The sequence below is a fragment of the Candoia aspera genome, chromosome 4 (assembly GCF_035149785.1).
Source record: "Candoia aspera isolate rCanAsp1 chromosome 4, rCanAsp1.hap2, whole genome shotgun sequence".
In the NCBI taxonomy this organism is placed as follows: Eukaryota; Metazoa; Chordata; class Lepidosauria; order Squamata; family Boidae; genus Candoia; species Candoia aspera.
Genome location: NC_086156.1, coordinates 49,895,389 through 49,916,537, shown reverse-complemented (window position 1 = coordinate 49,916,537; position 21,149 = coordinate 49,895,389). Strand labels below are relative to the sequence as shown.

Here is a 21,149-nt window from a genome sequence, read left to right as displayed (position 1 = left end):
ATGCATCTATTGCAAATTACTCTCAAGCTCATCAGAGAAACTAACTACATGTTCACTTTTGCATTCTACTTTATAGAACAATTTTGTAAAAGCTGTTTACCAGTTTTGGAGAGAGGGTGTATTCTGTACTGTTACTTTTTAAAAAAAAATGTATTAAAGCTGAGTAGAGTTACATGTAATGCAAAGCAGCAATTCCTTATCCCAAGAAATTACCCCAAGCCTTTCCAAGTGAGCTTGACTAGACAATCTAATCAATTCAGACAGTCCAAATTCCTAGATTAATCTTTAAAGGGATAGGAACAATTTGCACCATTCTACACGTTCTTTCATACCCATGTTCTAGATCATTTTTCCATATACACCAAAACAATGAATAGCAACAATTTCAGTTTATCAGAAGACACAATGTATTTTGCAGTTCTTACCAGAAGATTTTCAGGCTTGAGATCTCTATGAACAATGTTCTTGCTGTGAATATATACAAGAGCTTCACACAGATCAGTTATCATGAGAGCAGCATCATGTTCTGTGAACTTCACACTTTCTATGATGGCATCAAACAAGTCCCCACCAGGGACATATTCCATGATTAGGTAAATTTCTGCTTCAGTTTCAAATACTTCAATCAAGCTTACAATGTTGGGGTGAGAAAGACTCTTGATAATCAAGATTTCATTTTCTAGCATATCCTCCTTTCCCTTCAGCTTTGACTTATCAATTATTTTCATTGCATAGATCTGGTTGGTGCTTTGATGGTGACACTCCATCACAACAGCGAAGTTCCCATCTCCAATAGTTCTGCCAATTTCATAGCAACTCTCCACATCTGCTCTGCTAGAGACATCATGTCTCAGTTGTACATCACTGTTCTTATATGTTATATTTCCTTCTTTGTTAATTTTAAGTTCTTCTTCCCTTTCATTGTTAACCTGTTCACTCTTCCCATGCCCCACTTTCTCATCTCCAGTGTTTTCTTCTTTTAATTTCTGTACCTCTTCTCTCTTTCCCTGAACTTTTGTTTGCTTCTCTCCATCAATCTGAGAACTTTTTATTAACCAACAGCTCTGATTCACTCTAGAACATTTTCTGTGTTCCTTCTTTAGCTCATAGGTATCTCCTACTATAGTGTGCTGACTTTCTAGTGGGTTTGTCTTCATTTTTCCTAATTCTTCATCATGGTTCTGCAGGATCTGATCTCCATCAATACTTCTTTTTTGCTTCTCAAGTTCTTTACTAACATGACTGTGTGAAGTTGTCCATGTACTCTGACAACCAGCTTCATTCCATGTAACTTCAGCTTCTTCTACTGAGTTTTCTGATAATTTCTGAAAATTTTTCAATTTTGCAGGCTTTTCAACATTATATCTCTTACATGCTCTTACACTCAAGTCTCTGCTCCCAAACGGAAGATCATCCTGTCTTTCTTTTTGCAGTGTTTGCCTCAGCTGTCTTTCTCTTTCACATTTCTCACATCTGATAATTCTATCTGAACTCTTTTCAGCTTCGCTTTCACAATTTCTCTCTTCATTAAAGTATCTCTCAATATCTCTAAGTTTTCTAGAAGGCTTCACACCATGCTCCCCATGAGAGTTGTCTCTTATCCATCTCTTTTTGGGTCTCAATTTCTCTTCCTGTCTGATCCTGGTATGAGCTTTTATGTCACGCTTGTTAATTACTTTAGGAGACATGATATCTATACAGTTGCTAGCAACTGTGGGTTCAAGGCTCTTTTCTAACTTGGAAGCCTTTTCATACATCCTGTGTTTGGGCTTCTGAGGATGTTCCCAATTTTCTGAAGTCCCATTAAGAGGAGCATAAGGGTTATCTGGATAAAGTTCTTGAAATGCCATTTCAAGGATTTTCAGGGTTAACTGTTCCTTTCCCATAGCTATGAATACATCACCCTCTCTAAAGAAGTCAGAAACACTTCTGATTTCTCTTCCTTTCAAATTATATAATTTTCTCACACGATCATTCTTCCAGCGTGGAAATCCCAAGGCTTCTGAGATGTCAGCAATCAGCTGTTCAAATGTTTGAACAGAACGCCGATTTAGAAGCAATGTTATCTTCCTGACTGCATGCCCACAGGGTTTCACTACTGTGACAATCCTTGGCTTTACTGGACTGTTCTCAGAATGGATAGTGTGGAAACCAGTCCGAGAATTTATAAAAGGAGAACTGAAACCGTTTGTACCAAAGTAGGGCTTTCCAAAACCTCCACGGGCAATTGGTGCACAAGTACCTTGTAGTCTTCTCTCTGTTACACTTGAGCTTATGCAGCTTAAAGTGTGATCAAAAAATCCTCGAGGTTCTGCAGCAAAAGAAAGAAAGCAGATTAAGGGACTAGGACAGGAGTCTTACCCTTAATATTTATGGCATATGTTCCACATGCTAGATGGAGAAATAAAGATATTCTGGATTAATGAACTGATGCCCATCAACTGATCACCAATAATCATACACATATCACTTAATACGTTCCTTATACTTGTCAGTTGTGGTTCACTATTTAGCAGAAACAAGTCTATGGGCCTGTTAAAGCAAAGAATTACACAAATATGCCAGCCAATTTCTGTTTTATGATGTTTCTACCAGGTTGCTACTTAATTTCAACTTTTATTAAAAATATTTTCAGATAAATAAGCTAAAAAACAGGATTTTCTGATAAAGATGTCAAAAAACAGTATAGTTAATACTAAGAAGTGTTTTTTTGGAGCATCTGAAGTTGCATATTCAAAAATATTTTTAAAGAAAAATTTCCTTAGGAAAAAAGGCTTTTATCATAACATAGAATGCATCAAGATGCTATGTAAGTGCATTATTATAAAAAAAATCTCTCATTTTTCTGATTTAATTATGACTGAGATTGAACAATAACATAATCTCAAGGATCAAGTAGGTAGCTAATTTTTTTTTTTTAAAAAAGACTCAAATTATGTTCCCATGTACCTTCATTCAAAAACTACATTGTGACAGGGAAATTGGGCTATAAAAGATTTAATGTAATTGAAATTCCCAATGACCTTTATTTAAATGGACAAAGGTAAAGGTAAAGGTTTCCCTTGACGTAAAGTCCAGTCGTGTCCGACTCTAGGGGGCGGTGCTCATCTCCGTTTCAAAGCCTTGGAGCCGGCGTTGTCCATAGGACACTTCCGGGTCATGTGGCCAGCATGACTCACGGAACGCCGTTACCTTCCCGCCGAAGCGGTACCAATTAATCTACTCACATTTGCATGTTTTCGAACTGCTTGGTGTGCAGAAGCTGGGACGAGCAACGGGAGCTCACCCCGCCACGCGGTTTCGAACCGCCGACCTTCCGATCGACAGCTCAGCGGTTTAACCCGCAGCGCCACAAAACCGATAGTCTAATGGGAAAATCCTGAAAACCTCATATAAAATGAATTCACGTAAGGCAACGCATTGAACTAGTGGAAAAAAGACAGTGGTGTGGGTATGGGGTATGGTGTCAAATTTTGTAACTCAAATGCACTGATGAATGGGTTCATAAGTTTTCAGAACCTTCTTCTTACTCAGACGTATTTTCTTCCTTATCTCATGTTCTATGGACAATGAAAGCGTTTTCTCCTTTTTTTTTTACAGCTGGATTTCTAATGTGCATGATGTTCACTGCAGAGAAATAAGGTATTATTATTATCATTATTTTATCCCGCCATTCATTCGTGTGTGTGCGAGAGCTCAAGGAGGCGACCATATCTAATACTCCTGCCTTGTATTTTCCCCACAATAACCACCCTGTGAGGTGGGTTGGGCTGAGAGGGAGTGACTGGCCCAAAGTCATCCAGCCGGCTTTCATGCCCAAGCGGGGACTAGAACTCCCGGTCTCCTGGTTTCTAGGCCAGCATCTTCACCATGATACCAAACTGACTCTGCATGACAGAACTACTAACTTTATTAGCATTCTTCATTATATGTCCAACTTTGTTTCGAATGTTGGGGGGGTCTTCTTTTTTATTTTGGGTAAGGGGTTTGGATAAAATATCAATAGCTGTTTTGACCCCGCAGTAACTATAGTTGCTATCGCAGATTCGGAAGTAAGAGGGAGACAGGGCATTATTGGTGAATAAGGAAAAAAGGAGTTGGTGGGGGAGGAATGTTCAAGCAGTTTTGGTGGGAAGAAACCCTGGCATATTTCCAGACCTTTGGCACAAATTGAGTATGCTGGACCAAAATATGTAACAGTGGTTTTTTTCACATAAAGTGAATTATTGGATAAAAATGATCTATTGCATAATTGCTATTCACTAATGTAAATTCATATAAAGCTAGGGAGATCTGTACTTCCTTTCCATACCACCCTTTTCTAATCTGAGGCCCTTCGAATGAATTCATGCTAGAACTCCTACATTTCCAAACAAGCAACAAACAATGGTTTTCACCTCATTGCAAAGAACTAGACTCTCATAAAAACATTACATACTCAATCTGCCTCACTTCCTAATCAATGCAAAGGAATTCAGTTTCTCCCACCTGATGTAGACACTCAGAAGGGGATTTTAAAGATAATTAAGTTCTATCTAAAACCTAGTAAGGCCCTTTTGTTTACCAAGTGTATTTCTTCCTTCCAGGATGATCTCATTTTTCTGAGAGTCATTGTAATCAAACACCATTCATTAGCTGCAATAGCATTTCCACTGGACACGCCTGACAAAATCTTACTATAAACTTGGAAAATCTTTCTTCTTTTTTGGTTTTACCCAGATATTATACACATTTCCTCCTTCTAAACTTGGCTGGAAAATGAGGAGGGAAAGATATACCTCTTTCTTTCCCCACTAGAATGCTCCCACATTTTTTCCTTTCTAGGGGGTGTCAAAATAGTCACAATGCAGTCTTGTTGCAACACTTCATCCCTCCTGTCAATCTTCCCACTTCTGACAAGCCTTAATAGTAAAGTGTGTGATGATTTTGTCCATGTTACTTAGCCAAGAATCTTAAGAAGAAACAGACTACCTAGACACTTATATGCATTCTTGTTTCTTTCACTATGCAACGAAATTGGTACTAAGCCTCTACCATGCTTAACACATTTATAAAATGTAACATGCCTTACCCCCCCCACACACACACAAAAGATCAAATTTCCAATCCCACTCTATCAGAACGGTATTTCCCAATTTGTGCCTGCTGCACTTTATACAACTACTTGGCAAGAAAAAGGGGAAATCTTTGGAGAAGTCACAATCTCTAAGAAGAGATGTGTGTCAACAAACCTTCTCAACTACTGTGCTGCCCCTTAACAATGAGGCAGCCCAAGAAAAAACTTGTCCCAGAATAAAGCTTCCATATGTAATTTGCCTTCACAGGATCAAAGTTTGAAAACATGGAACTGCTTAGTATATAGTTGTATATACTATATAGTATATAGTTACGTAACTGAATAGTATTAACAGTGTCAGCAACCTTTTCAGGTAGCTGGTATCATGTTGGAAACAATCTTGTGATGGTATGGATTCCAAAAATTTTAGATGTTGTTCTCAGGTAAGCTCTTGGGAAATGTTTAACATCACATTTTGTGTAACGATTTTGAAATCCTTTAAGATGCAGTGATCACATGAGATTTTAGATATATAAAAAATGTTAATTAAAATTTAATTTGAGAGCCAGTTTGGTGCACCCTAAACTTCAGAAGTAACTTTTGCATACTCACGGTTAATCATTTATATAGCTATAAATAATTATGTATTATGAAACAAAACAGTGCATTGTTTGATTAATAAGTATAAATTCAAATCAAGATAAATAATACTTTCATTTAAGTGAAATTGTTAAATATTTTTCTAATAGTTCAGTGGGATTTCTTATATCTTAATAATTTCTACTTCTATGTGTGGCAGATATCATAAATTACAGAAATGCAGAATAGATTGAGATTTTATAAAAGCAGGCAAATGAATTTGTATGTGTCATGCCAGTAGAATTTCTCTTTGTAAATAACCTTTGGTGTAAAATATTTGGTGTAAAAATCAAATAATCTTTTTATTCTTGCAGGGGCCATTCAACACTGCGTAGCAAGGTTGGGTAGAATGAGCATCTGTAGCCTGGAAGATAGAACTACAAACTCTACTGCTAATTTATGCATCTAAGAATTTATGCATGGTCAGTTAAATATTTGAAGACATCCTAAATAGATAGAAGTATTTGGGTCAGAAGACCAGTGTACATCATGGGAATCAGGAGTGGAGTTTCCCAGCATAGTCTTTCTCCCCAGTATTTGTTTAAATGAAAAATTCAGTCCACTTATAAAATAATGAAGACGTGCGCTTCAAACGGATAAACTTTCCCCTCTTGCTTCACTTGAACCACTTGATATTCCAGTCTGGAAACTCATAACACTTCTAGCAGCCATTACAATGTATGAAACATTATTCTAGCCAAATATATCATTTGGTTTTAAAAATAAGGGACTTTTTATATTCTAGTGCCTATTTCACTGGCCTACTAAAGAGGGAATGTGCACATGAGCAAAAGGAAGATTTTTTAAACTTAAAAATCTTTTTAAAGGTTTTAAAAAATTTTAAAAAGAGCCTCTTTTCTCTCATATGCAAAATATGAAAAACTAGAACAAGTAAATCAGTGTTTATACCCTGGTATAAACTGGTTTACTAAATATAAGAACAGCGTACATAAAACATACTGTATATATAGTGAAACAGTGAGAAATGGGGATCAAGAAAGAATAATTGCTGGACAAATGTGGACTGAATACCAAAGTCAGTGATCAGTGGTAGTTGGTGATATAGATGAGGAACAGATGAGGATCTAATTGAAAAACAAATTTATGAAGAGTGATATATGGGTTGAGAAAGTGATGGTTGGATGGAACTGATGATATCCTCCAAGAGAGTGAGGTCAGAAGTGTAAAAGAACCACAGTCAATGTATGAAGCAATGTATGAATGAGGGAGAAACTATGGTGGTTCGCAAGGACAGAAGGGTAAGGATAAGTATAGTAAACCTACATTTCTTTTGTTAAGCATTTTAATTTCTTTACTACTTTTCTGTACTCAGCATAACCATGCCTATCCAAGAAAAAAAGCTGATGCGTATGCATATATGTAGTCTCCCTACATGTATGTATATTGTCATGTTCATCGTTCCAATGCTTTGCCTACATCGTAACGTTTCGCATGTCATGTTTCTGACCCGTGTCTATCACCTGCGGGGTGGGGAATTCCAGCCCTGCCAGGCTGTTATCTTTGTGTTACCCTGAAGGAATGTGTGTTTGGGTTATGACATGTATTCAAGGTTATTTTCCCAGGCAGATGTGTGACGCTTGCCAATGCTGGGAGGGGGTGGTTGCGGTGTTGGGGTGGGGGGCGGGATCGGCTTGGAGGCGAGGGTTTTTAGTTTGTATTTGGCGCGCTTTTGCTTATTCTCAGCTTTCTTCGTATTTGCATACTATCCTTTCAATAAATCAGTTTTATTCACTAAACTCTGGTGAGACTGACTTCGTTGGGATAAGGCAATCATTACATATATACTATATGTATACTACATGCACATACATGTATACATTATGAGTATATGTAGTGTAGGAAAAAAATAAAGCAGTCTTTTGGAAGAATATGACTAATAAAATATTTGAAATTACGTTACCAGTGTTAAACAGTACTAAATTATAATGCAAAAGAAATCTCACTGGCCAAACCAATTATTGTTTTAAATTAGAAGTGGCTTTGGTTTTTCTCCCCACTCAACAGATTGTAGTAATATCAATAGAATATAGAATTATAATACAGAAGAGATTGTATCAGGACAGATTCCAAATAATTGCTATGAGAATGCATAAAGGAAAATAACCTATTTTACATATGCAAATCTGAAATGAGCACAGCTCAGGACAGTCTTTTGGATGCAATTGTTTCATTGTTATACGCACAACTTTTGCATAAGCAAGTAGCTATTGTCTGTAGAATGTAACCTGAATCTTTTAAAATTAAATTGCCTTCAAATCTTCTATTCCTTAAAAGTAAATTATTCAGTGTTAACTTGCAAGACCAATGTATAATGTGCATGCATAAGACTGTATAATCAGGAGAGAAAAGGAGGTAGGCATTAACAGGTGTATTACATTATCAAATGGAAACAAAATGTGATCACACGCATCCTTTTACAGCAAATGAATTTTACACTGGCATTGTTTACATACACTTTAGGAAGATAAGCTTGCCTTCTTAGACTGGCTCAGCCAGTGGAAAATACAGAAAAGGAAGATTTCAAGGAGTACTAATGTTTGTGAATTATAATGGGGATAAAACACACACAGACAATTTGAGAGCCCAAGTATACTTTTACTGCACTAAACACTGTATATTTGGTGCAATTAGTTTAACAGTACACTAATGGAACACATATTTGTAATACTTGGTGAGAATGTTCTGTGCAAAACTCCCAAAGAAAGATTTTTATGTACTGGTCTTAGGTCAGGTGCCATTCAACAAGGTGAATTGTGGAAGAAAACCATGAAGTGCTCTCCTTAACTTGAAAAATGGTCCTAAGCATCTTCAGCATCTGTCAGCTCCTTCATTTATATCTAAAGCCTTAAACTAATTATGTTGGCTTAATTTTAGCCAATAAGATGAATAATAGAAGACAGATAGCATCAGAATATACACGTAAACTGCTAAACTGAAAATTGGTTTTTATACTTAGGTGCATAGTTCCATACTTAATAAAACATTAAACCTTCTTATCCCCCAAAGTATTTGCTTAAAATGATTCATACTATTAAAATTCCTTTGTAGCATTTTATAAATACCTAATCCTGGAGTGTACCCCACTCCTTAAGCAAAATGTAAGTTATCATTTATTTATCACACATATCCAGCCCTCCTATAATAATAATAATTGTCCTTACTTTGAAAACTAACCTCAGACAGTATTATTAAACAAAAAAGCCAATGTGGGGTAGTCTAGATTTTCCTCCTGAATGGATTTACACAGAAAAGAAAAAGGATGAAATCCTCCAATTTGGGAAAGTATGAGAAGATTATTAATAGAATGCAATTTAACATTTTGTGGTGGTTGTTGAATAATGATCCAATAACAGATCTTCTGGAAGCATCCTTAGCAACTCACCTAATAAGCTTCATGACCAAGAATGATCAAAGTCTGCCTACTACTGAGTACACAAGCTCACTTCTTCCCATAGGCCACTTAAAAAGTGAAATGGTAATTCAAAATTACTAATAGTACTTGAAATCCCACAGACCTAATGGTATTTTATAAGATACTCTATGTTACTACAAAGTGTAAGAATTCTTATTCAGCATACAAACTGCCTGAGTGATAGATGATTCTAAAAATTACTGAAAGTCTCCAGTCTGCTTACACATAACTGCATGCATTAGCATAATTTAATAAAATAATTTACATTATAAAGCCAGGAAATGGTCCCAATTTCAATCTGCAATGCAGTTAATTAGTTCTAGGTAAGATAAACAACTTTCAGCTACCACAGAAAACTGCATGTAATTCAATAAACTAAGATAAAGAGACAGACTGTCTACTTTTCTGAAGCCAGGTCTCAGGCTTTGTCGCAGACATATTTTAAACATAAATTTTTTAACCGGTCTGAGAAAGTGTTCAGCCATTGGGAAATTGAAGAGTCAGCCAACCGGAAGACTCTTCAATTTCCCAATGATTTAAAACAGGAGCAGATTCTAAAACAGTCTATTTAATTCTCAGCAGTATCCTACAGCTAATTACATTTAATCTTGCTTAAACGGCACCAAAGATAGATTATTTTTTAAAACACCATGATTTTATGTGGGTGCTAACAAGAATCATGAGCTAAGATGTAATGTTAAGGCTAAGAGAGAAGAAACAGCAAATAACAAATGGGCCTAACCACTGGGCCAATAACAGATTCCAGTAACCAGCCTGTATCAGTTGCTTTTTTTTTTTTAATGGAATATTGCTTAGAAATATTATGCTCTCCTCCCAGGAGGCAGCACACACAGAAAGTCAGTCTTCCTCTCTCTAGAATGTTACATAACGCTCAGAAACACTGCGATGGTAACTCTGAAAATAATAAGCTATTACCTATTTTTTCTCATAAAGTGAGAGGATAGACCATAAGATCAGCAGGCATGAGGAAGCACCTAGTTCAGTCTTCAGCGTCTTGAAAGAGTGGTGGGAAAGGCTCCAGTTCTGAAATACATGGATGCCATTGCCCATCATCATAGCCTACACTGACCTAGGTGGAATCTTTTCATCTTAAAGATAATGATCATGTTCTTAGTTATTCCACAAGCTTCTCTTCTGTTTTCAGTCCACCATAGCCTCGGACGATATATACAAAATCAGTGTCTAACGTCACTGTTGTTTCATTATAATGGATCATGTAAAAAGGCATCTACTGGCTGATCTCCTATTTCTTTTCCTTCAGGTATGCCATTATAACTGAATTGTCATTCCCAACACTGTTCTTTATAATACAAAGAAATGATTGTGTAGGTATATCAGAACTTCAACTACCTTGTTGTTGTTGTTTATTCATTTAGTCGCTTCCGACTCTTCGTGACTTCATGGACCAGCCCACGCCAGAGCTTCCTGTCGGTCATCAACACCCCCAGCTCCCCCAGGGACGAGTTCGACACCTCTAGAATATCATCCATCCACCTTGCCCTTGGTCGGCCCCTCTTCCTTTTGCTTTCCACTCTCCCTAGCATCAGCATCTTCTCCAGGGTGTCCTGTCTTCTCATTATGTGGCCAAAGTATTTCAGTTTTGCCTTTAATACCATTCCCTCAAGTGAGCAGTCTGGCTTTATTTCCTGGAGGATGGACTGCTTTGATTTTCTTGCAGTCCAAGGCACTCTCAGAATTTTCCTTCAACACCACAGTCCCAAAGCATCGATCTTCCTTCGCTCAGCCTTCCTTATGGTCCAGCTCTCGCAGCCATATGTTACTACGGGGAACACCATTGCTTTAACTATGCGGGCCTTTGTTGTCAGTGTGATGTCTCTGCTCTTAACTATTTTCTCGAGATTTGTCATTGCTCTTCTCCCAAGGATTAAGCATCTTCTGATTTCCTGACTGCAGTCAGCATCTGCAGTAATCTTTGCACCTAGGAATACAAAGTCTTTCACTGCTTCTACATTTTCTCCCTCTATTTGCCAGTTATCAAGCAAGCTGGTTGCCATAATCTTGGTTTTTTTGAGGTTTAGCTGCAAACCAGCTTTTGCACTTTCTTCTTTCACCTTCATCATAAGGCTCCTCAGTTCCTCTTCGCTTTCAGCCATCAAAGTGGTATCATCTGCATATCTGAGATTGTTAATGTTTCTTCCAGAGATTTTAACTCCAGCCTTGGATTCCTCAAGGCCAGCTTGTCGCATGATGTGTTCTGCATACAAGTTGAATAGGTAGGGTGAGAGTATACAGCCCTGCCGTACTCCTTTCCCAATCTTAAACCAGTCCGTTGTTCCGTGGTCTGTTCTTACTGTTGCTACTTGGTCGTTATACAGATTCTTCAGGAGGCATACAAGATGACTTGGTATCCCCATACCGCTAAGAACTTGCCACAATTTGTTATGGTCCACACAGTCAAAGGCTTTAGAATAGTCAATAAAACAGAAATAGATGTTTTTCTGAAACTCCCTGGCTTTTTCCATTATCCAGCGGATATTGGCAATTTGGTCTCTAGTTCCTCTGCCTTTTCTAAACCCAGCTTGTACATCTGGCAATTCTCGCTCCATGAACTGCTGAAGTCTACCTTGCAGGATCTTGAGCATTACCTTACTGGCATGTGAAATGAGTGCCACTGTTCGATAGTTTGAACATTCTTTCGTGTTTCCCTTTTTTGGTATGGGGATATAAGTTGATTTTTTCCAATCTGATGGCCATTCTTGTGTTTTCCAAATTTGCTGGCATAGAGCATGCATTACCTTGACAGCATCATCTTGCAAGATTTTGAACAGTTCAGCTGGGATGCCGTCGTCTCCTGCTGCCTTGTTATTAGCAATGCTTCTTAAGGCCCACTCAACCTCACTCTTCAGGATGTCTGGCTCTAGCTCACCGACCACACCATCAAAGCTATCCCCGATATTGTTATCCTTCCTATACAGATCTTCCGTATATTCTTGCCACCTTTTCTTGATCTCTTCTTCTTCTGTTAGGTCCTTGCCATCTTTGTTTTTGATCATACCCATTTTGGCCTGGAATTTACCTCCGATGTTTCTAATTTTCTGGAAGAGGTCTCTTTTCCTTCCTATTAAATTGTCTTCTTCCACTTCCGCGCATTGCTTGTTTAAAAATAATTCCTTATCTCTTCTGGCTAACCTCTGGAATTTTGCATTTAATTGGGCATATCTCCCCCTATCACTGTTGCCTTTTGCTTTCCTTCTTTCTTGGGCTACTTCTAGTGTCTCAGCAGACAGCCATTTTGCCTTCTTGGTTTTCTCTTTCTTTGGGATGTATTTTGTTGCCGCCTCCTGAACAATGCTGCCAACTTCTGTCCAGAGTTCTTCCGGGACCCTATCTACTAAGTCCAGTCCCTTAAATCGATTCTTCACCTCCACTGCATATTCCTTAGGAATATTAGTGAGCTCATATCTAGCTGATCTGTGGGTCTTCCCTAATCTCTTTAGTCTGATCCTAAATTGTGCAAGAAGAAGTTTGTGATCTGAACTACAGTCAGCTCCAGGTCTTGTTTTTACCGACTGTACAGATGTCTGCCACCTTTGGCTGCAAAGGATGTAGTCAATCTGATTTCGGTGTTGTCCATCTGGTGAAGTCCATGTATAAAGCCGTCTCTTAGGTTGTTGGAAGAGAGTGTTTGTTATGCAGAGTGAATTGTCTTGGCAAAATTCTATCAGCCTATGTCCTGCTTCATTTTGTTCTCCCAGGCCATACTTACCTGTAATTCCAGGTGTCATTTGACTGCCCACCTTAGCATTCCAGTCTCCTGTGATGAAAATAACATCTCTTTTAGGCGTGTTGTCCAGTAGGTGCTGCAGATCCTCATAGAACTGCTCTACTTCAGCTTCTTCAGCATTTGTGGTTGGGGCGTATATTTGGATCACTGTGATGTTAGATGGCTTGCCCTGAATTCGAATTGAGATCATTCTGTCATTTTTTGGGTTGTATCCAAGCACTGCTTTAGCCACTTGACTATTAATTATGAAGGCTACTCCATTTCTTCTGTGGTCCTCTTGTCCACAGTAGTAGATCTGGTGGTCATTTGATGTGAAGTGGCCCATTCCAGTCCATTTCAGTTCACTGATGCCCAGAATGTCTATCTTTAATCTTGACATCTCACCAATAACCACATCCAATTTGCCCTGGCTCATAGATCTTACATTCCAGGTTCCAATGGTGTGTTGATCCTTAGAACATCAGATTCGCCGTTCACCACCAACACCATCGGCCGCTAGCTGTCCTTTCGGCTTTGAGCTAGCTGCGTCATCACGTCTGGGGCTAGTTGAGCTCATCCTCTGTTCCTCCCCAGTAGAATTTTGACCATCTTCTGACCTGGGGGTCTCATCTTCCGATGGTATACCGACATATCTCTGGTTGTACTGATCCATTTAGTTTTCATGGCAAGAATACTGGGGTGGGTTGCCATTACCTTCCCCAGGGATCGCATTTAGTCTGACCTCTCTGTCATGACCTTCCCGTCTTGGGTGGCCCTTCACCGTTTAGCTCATGGCATCATTGAGGTGCTCAAGCTCCAGCACCACGACAAGGTAACGATCCTTTGCTGAAGAACTACCTTGTTAAAAATATATAAAAATAAAAAAGCAACGCAGAAAGCAAATATTCCTTAGTAATGTTGCATTTCCATGCACATGCACGCACACAAACACACACACACAAACATCCTGTCAACAAAATAGTAAAAAGAAAAGAACTTCATTTAATTTTAAATGAAGATAGATGGTTGTTAACTATCTGACCCTTTGCGGTCACGGTCTGGGTTCACAAAACACACTAGGTTAGATTAAAATGTAATTTGGTAGTTTTTGATTCAATATGTTGTGAGAACACAGCCACTAGCTTGTTAAGTGAACTAAGCTACCACAGTAAGCCTTGGTCTATTTGGGCATAGTATATTAAAATTAACAGAACAATTGTATTTGGTCAAGGCATATTTAGAATTTAGCATGCTGTGAACCCAGTCAGACTGGACAGCCAGGAGCAAATTTGCCTTTTACTGAGCCACAGGATGAAAATGCTTGGCCTTTGTATTTTCATGAGAACAATGGCATGGGATACATGTAAATGAAAGCTGAAAATTCAAGAAAGAGAGACTGAACATTTATAAGAACCTCCAACTTCGTATCTTCCAGATGTCTTTCTTTCAGATCCTATAATTCAGCTGAGGGCTTTGTTGGTATTACTTTCAGTCCTACTGACTAAGGGTTATAGATGTTAAAGACCAATATTTCTTGAAGTTGGAGAAGAACTAAGGAATCTGTTCTAAGGGATCCTGGACTCAATCCCAAAAACATCCACCTCCCCTGGCTTCAGTTTTGATAAACTGAAAACTAGTTATATATTTGAAATGGAATTGTAACGAAGTTGCAGATAACAAATTCTAGCCCACAGAAATCCTATGCCATAACAAATGTGTGAAGACCAACTAGTGCCACCTGACTCTTGGATGATGTCTTACAAAAATGTAGTCACAGAGAGAGTGGGTTGAAAGAAAGGCAAAGGGAAGAAAGCATGTAAGAGAAAAGAATATTAGGAGGCAAAGCAAGAGAAAAAAACCATTCTGCATCCTCTCATGTATGATGAGCACAATGACTTCATTATTAACTATATCATAATTAGCTTATTAAAATAAAGACAACCATTTGTCGTCTTCAAATGAATAAGTACAGATATATTAATGTTTTGAGCTAACCAGCATTTCTTTCTTCTTGGTTGCTGCCAGGAAGTATTTCCTTGGAGACCATCAGAGCTTCAGAATTTTTTTGATTTGTAAATCTTCCTCCTTGGCTCCAAATATGCTCTACTGTTCATACAAGTTTACCTGCACATCTGGTTTCCTGACTGTAATTTGTTTACAAATACTTTATTCAACATTTCTTCACAGGGAAGTATAGACAAAATAATAACCAAGTTTAGGCCAGACAAATATCTTCAACACAACAAATCACAATAATTCATGGGTAACATCCAGGTTTTGTGGAAAGAAATTACAATTAAGATTTTCATATTATGATTCCAATATATGCATTCAGAAGTCCCCTTTTTTTCTTTTTACACATGATTTTGTATAACATGTGTATGGAATATCTAAATCTGACCCATTTTAAAAAATGTCAGACTGTTACAAGTGTTTTTTTTTTAAGTGTGATTACATCATGACAACAGCTCCATGTTTGGTATTCAGAGTCTACCTATGACCATATAAATTAAGCTACTAGCTCATTTTTATTATGAAGTTGCAGATTATCCATTTCTGAATAGCTCAGGGATGGTTTAATTGATTTTTCTGCACACTGCAGAGAATTAGACTATACGATCCTTGTGGTTCCAGCTCTATAATTCTATGATCATAAACAGGTAGTCCTCGCTTCCAATGGTAATTGGAATCAGCAACTCCCTTGCTAAATGACGCGGTCGTGAAGGTTGCAAATGGTGATCACGTGACTGCGGGACATCACAATGTCGTAATTGTGAACCAGCTGCCAAGTGCCCAAATCATGATCATGTGACTGTGGGGATACTGTGACAGCCACAACTATGAGGACCCATCTTAAGTCTTCTCTTTCAGTGACAGTGTAACTTCGAATGGTTGAACAAGTGATCATTAAACGAGGAGTACCTGTATTTGTTTTTCTACATTTATCTGCAATTCTCCAAACCATGGTTCTTCTTTCTTCTCCCATTCCCCATACTAGTTCTTTCATCTCCAGAGTTTCTCTCATATATTTCACATCCTTCAGAAATGTACTCTGGAGCTCTGTTTCATAATCCAAACAATGGCTTGCAACCCAATTTCAGACCATACTTGCAATCAAGCACTGGTTCAGATATAATGGCAAATTTTATTTTGAACAAACTCTGAAATGATTAAAAACAAACAAATGTCATGTTCATCGTTCCAATGTTAACGGTGCATCGTAACATTTCGCATGTCATTTTGCTGATGCATGTTTCATTTGGGAAGGGAGGAGGATTCTGTTTCCTGGGCTTGTTATCTGTATGCAGAGGGATTGGAATGTGTTTGGGTTATCTCGTGTGTTCAAGGTTTCCTTCCCAGGACATCAGCAGAAACTGTTACCGGCACCTGGGGTGGGGAGTTTGAAACTGTCGGGCGAGGGGTGGGATTACGTTTGTGCCGAGGGTTTTTAGTTTGTATTTGGCGCGCTTTTGCTCATTCTCAGCTTTCTCCATATTTGCATACTATTCTTCAATAAATCAGATATCATTAAGTTCCTGCTTGTGAGTCTGAGTCTATTAGAGTAGGCAACCGTTACATAAAGCTGAGAATCCAAAAAGTTTACTGTTAGCCCCTTTCCAGATTTATCTTGTGAGGGAGAAGCGCTAGCGATGAGCGAACCAAATCCTCGAACCGCGGAAAACGAGGAATCGAGCGATGGGGAACCCGACTCCACGGTGATAAGAGCAGAGCAGGTCCCTACTCGAGAGCTCCCGGAGATTCAGGAGATTTCGAGCTCCAGCCTGGGAGAAGAGGAGGTTGGAGGTAAAAGAGCCCCTGAACCGACCGGCAAGTCACCAGGCAAGCTGATCATCTGGGATGAAACACTGGGACCCCTACCAGGGACATCCAAAACACCTTGGAAGCAGCGGTACCCGATGTCCCCAATCGTGGTGAGGCAGGAGGGAAAGGAGGATTCCCAAACCCCTGACCGGATAAGACTAGTGGAGGCCAAATTGGAGTCAGTAGAATTTATGCTGCAGAAAATGTCCATGGACTGGGGCCCTCGGGAAAGGAGGAGCAGGGAGTCTAGTAATAGGCATTCATCCCCTTCTTCACCCCTCCCTTCTTCAGTGGAAAGAAGTAGGACTCGGCACAGAGGTGAGGCAAAGGCGCCTAGAGTGAGAATTTCAAAGTCCCCTCCTCGGGAGCGGAAATCCCCGGTAACTAAAGGAAAGACCGACCGCCCAGATGTGGTGAGGGGACCGCCCGGATTGGGGGTTAAGGACTTTACAGTTAAATTTGACGGAGATCCAACTAAGTTGTCGTTCTTCCTTACCAATGCAAGGAGTTATATGGATGAATGGGGACCGTATTTCCATTCGGAAAGAGCCAAGATTAATGCCATTGCCACAAAGCTGAAGGGGCGGGCTGCCGACTGGTTTGTGCAGTTATGTCAATCGGACGCTCCTGAGCTGGAGGAGTTCGAGGAATTCCTGTGGGCATTAAAGCTACATTTTGAAGATCCGTTGGCGAAAGAAAGGGCGAAAAGGGCTCTAAAAGAACTCAGCCAGGGGCCAAAATCTGTAGCAGATTATGCCTTGGAGTTTAAGGCTTTGGCTGGGAAGGTTGAGGATTGGTCCCAGTCCACCCTAATAGAGCTATTTAAGGATGGTCTGAACACGGAAGTCCTGAGGTGGTCGTTGGGTAGGGATGACCCAGATACCCTGTATGAATGGATACAGCTGGCAGGGAAGGCTGAACATGCCCATGAGACTTTCGCTCACAGCAGGAAGCGCTTAGCGCTCAGCAAGGGATCCCGCTTTGGGGCAACAACTGGAAAGTCCAGCCAACGTGCCTGGGAGGAGGAGAGGGAGCGCCGCTATGCTAAAGGGCAGTGCCTCTGTTGTGGGAAAGAGGGTCACCGCGCGGCAGCGTGCCCGAAGGGCAAGACAGATGATCGTGCCGGGAAGTCGGCGGCCAAATCACCCTCTCTACCCAGAAAGATGAAGGCAGCCAAGGGAGAAACCGAAGTGGAGGAGGTTTCTTACTTCGGGGATGAGGGGGAGACCAATCCACAGCAGACGGCGGGAAACGCCAGCCACCTGCTCTGAAAAGCGCCTGTGGGCAGGTGGTGGAGGAGGGGCGTGAAGATGTTTTGGTGAGTGCTAACTGTCCCACCCTGAACGTGAAAGTGAAGTTAGGCTCCCGCACGAAGACTGTCGAAGTTTGGGCATTAATCGACTCGGGGTGTTCGCGTTGCTTGATGCACCCTGATGTGGTGGCTGCTCTAGAGTTACCCAGCTTTCCATTGCAGTGTCCCATGATTTTCACCCAGCTGGATGGTTCTACTGTGGGAGGGAAACCAGTCACCCATTTTACGGGAATGGTGGCGTTGCAATTGGGCAGCCACCGTGAGGGGCTGCAGTTTGTGGTGGCGCCTGTGGGTCAATCCCTGGTCATTCTGGGGATTCCTTGGTTGGTCGAACAAAACCCTTATATAAATTGGGCACACAGGACTTTGACTTTTGCCGATGGTTTCTATCAAGCCCCTGGGGGGGAAGACGCTCCGTTTGCTGCAGTGGGGAGGGCGGTGGCAGCAACCCCGCATTTCGATGTCACACCACTGGAGGGCTTGCCGGAGCAATACCAAAGCTTTGTGGATGTGTTTGGTGAGAAGGAAGCGGACCAACTCCCGCCCCATCGAAAAACTGTGCAATAGAGTTGGTCCCCAACGCTCAACTGCGCAAGCCGAAAATTTATGCCATGACTCAGAAGGAGCTTGCGGCGTTGAGGGAGTTTGTGGACAAGAACTTGGCCAGGGGTTTTATTGGACCAGCGAATTCGCCAGTGGGCGCCCCCGTCCTGTTCCGGGGAAAGAAGGATGGGACACTGAGACTCTGCACAGATACCACGGATTAAATGCAGTCTCGATATTAAATAAATATCCTCTGCCGTTAATAAAGGACATGTTAGCACATCTGGCTAAGGGGAGAATCTTCTCTAAGCTGGATTTGCGGGAAGCCTATTTCCGCATCCGCATATGGGAGGGGGATGAATGGAAAACTGCTTTCAATTGTCCACTGGGTTCTTTTCAGTATAAGGTTTTGCCTTTTGGGTTGGCGGGGGCACCAGGGGTGTTCATGCAATTGATCAACCAAGTGTTACATGAACATTTGTTCAAGGGTGTACTGGTCTATTTAGATGATGTTTTGATTTATACTGAAACTGAGGAGGAGCATGAGCGCCTGGTGAAACAGGTGCTTAGCAAACTGAGAAAGGCTGAGCTGTATGCCAAGCTTTCTAAGTGTGAATTTCATAAGACTCAGCTTGACTACCTGGGGTACAGGATCTCTGACAAGGGTATTGAGATGGACCCTGGGAAGATTCAAGCCATTTTGGGGTGGGAGCGCCCGCGCACCCGTAGGCAGCTCCAAAGTTTCCTTGGATTTTCCAGCTATTACCGCCAGTTCATCCAAGGCTTCACGGAAATTGCATTGCCCCTTACTGACTTGTTACGTACCAAGGGGTTGGGGGACACGCGCAAGGTAAAGAAACCGGGGGCATTGCTAAATTGGACAACTGACTGCCAGGTGGCTTTCGACAAGCTCAAAAGCCTGTTCACTGCTGAACCAATTCTTCAACACCCTGATCCCACTAAACCGTTTGTGGTTCAAGTGGATGCTTCTGATTTTTCAATTGGGGCACTCTTGTTGCAAGCAGATGCTGACGGCCACTTGAAGCCTTGTGCGTATTTGTCCCGGAAATTTTCCGAGACGGAAAGGTGGTGGCATGTCTGGGAAAAGGAGGCTTTTGCGGTCAAGTCTGCTTTGGAGGCATGGCGCCACCTCTTAGAGGGGGCTAAATGTCCTTTTGAGGTTTGGACTGACCATAAGAATTTGGAAGCGCTCAGCACGCCCCGTAAGCTCAGTCCTAAACAGATCTGCTGGGCTCAATTTTTTAGTCGCTTTGACTTTCAATTGAAATTCATTCCGGGCAAGAAGAACTTCCTGGCTGATGCGCTTTCCCGCCTGCCTCAGGATGCGGTCCAAGTACCTGACATTGTGGGTACAGTGTGGACAGAACCCCAATTGGGTTTGCAGGCTGTCACACGCAGTCAAACTCGTGCGCAGCTGCCTCCAGCTTCAGTTTCACCGTTACAACAAACCTCAGCATGCAGCATACAATAACTGGAGGGCAATTCACAAAAATCACAGCAATTAACAAATCCTCTGAAACTATGATCTGGAGGATTAGAACATAAAGTAAATTTAGGTATAGGAATGACTTAGCATTACATAATCAAGCTTCAGCCTCCAGTACTTTCTCCTCTTCCCATGCTCCAATTCACCCAATGGTCGTGACTGTATAAGACACCTGCTCATGATCTACCACTTTACCCAATTAATCCAACTATCTGCTTTGTATTACACACTGAACCATAACTTTACCACATGTGGGTTTATGAAACACACTCAGGTAAAATGTGGCTGGTTTGCTTGTGATTCAGCATGTCATGTGAAACAGGAACTTATTTATTTCATGATTTGTACCAAACTTTTGTGAGTCCTGCTTCTGAATTAGAGTGAACTAACATCTTATTCTATTAATAACCACTTCAAACACATAATTTGGCATAATCTTTATTATACTGCCCAAATTTTGAAGGATATACAGATTTTGTATATCTACATTACTTAGATATAATATATAATGAAATATTGTGTATTGAGCTACAATTGGACAGCTTTTTCAGTGCTAGGAAAGTTGTCTCATGAGCTAAGAGAGTTGTCTAAGTTGTCTCATGAGCTAGAAAATAGTTCTGTCTCTTTCAAAGTGTTCTGATCCATTGACAAAAACATCTCTGAACCCAGGAACAAAAAAATGTTTAACCTCTTTTTTATAACAAGGTCTATTAAACCATTAAAACACAGGAAATCGAAGACTACTATAAGAGAGCCACCCACTGTGCTGAGAGTATCTGTACTATTCAATTCCTTAATTTTTGGTTCCTGCATTTGTGAAATTTAGAATGTGTGACATAGCGAGACAGTCTAGTTTAACATATTGGTTATATATAGGCAATTGGGATAGCTAGCAGCTACTTTTTCAACTGGGGCTCAGATCTGATTCCACTATAAATAGAACAGAATAGGAAGAGTTAAAACTGGGTGAGGTTGCTTCCTGTTCTTTGGAAGATGATGATAGAAATAAAAAGACAGTGCAAAGACTTCACCAAAGAGAAGATAAGACTCAGCGTATAGGCTTTGTAGGCAGATTCTGTAACTTTCTAGTTA

The 21,149-nt window shown here is 40.4% G+C and overlaps 1 protein-coding gene across 1 annotated transcript in view; it reads right to left on the bottom strand.

Moving 5' to 3' along the window:
• The window catches only part of DCLK3 (doublecortin like kinase 3), a 33,465-nt gene that overhangs the window by 7,299 nt on the left and 5,017 nt on the right, over positions 1-21,149 (bottom strand). The window contains exon 2 of the mRNA XM_063304091.1: positions 426-2,311. Coding sequence (XP_063160161.1) covers positions 426-2,311 — 1,886 coding nt within the window. The remainder of the gene's footprint in view (positions 1-425; positions 2,312-21,149) is intronic.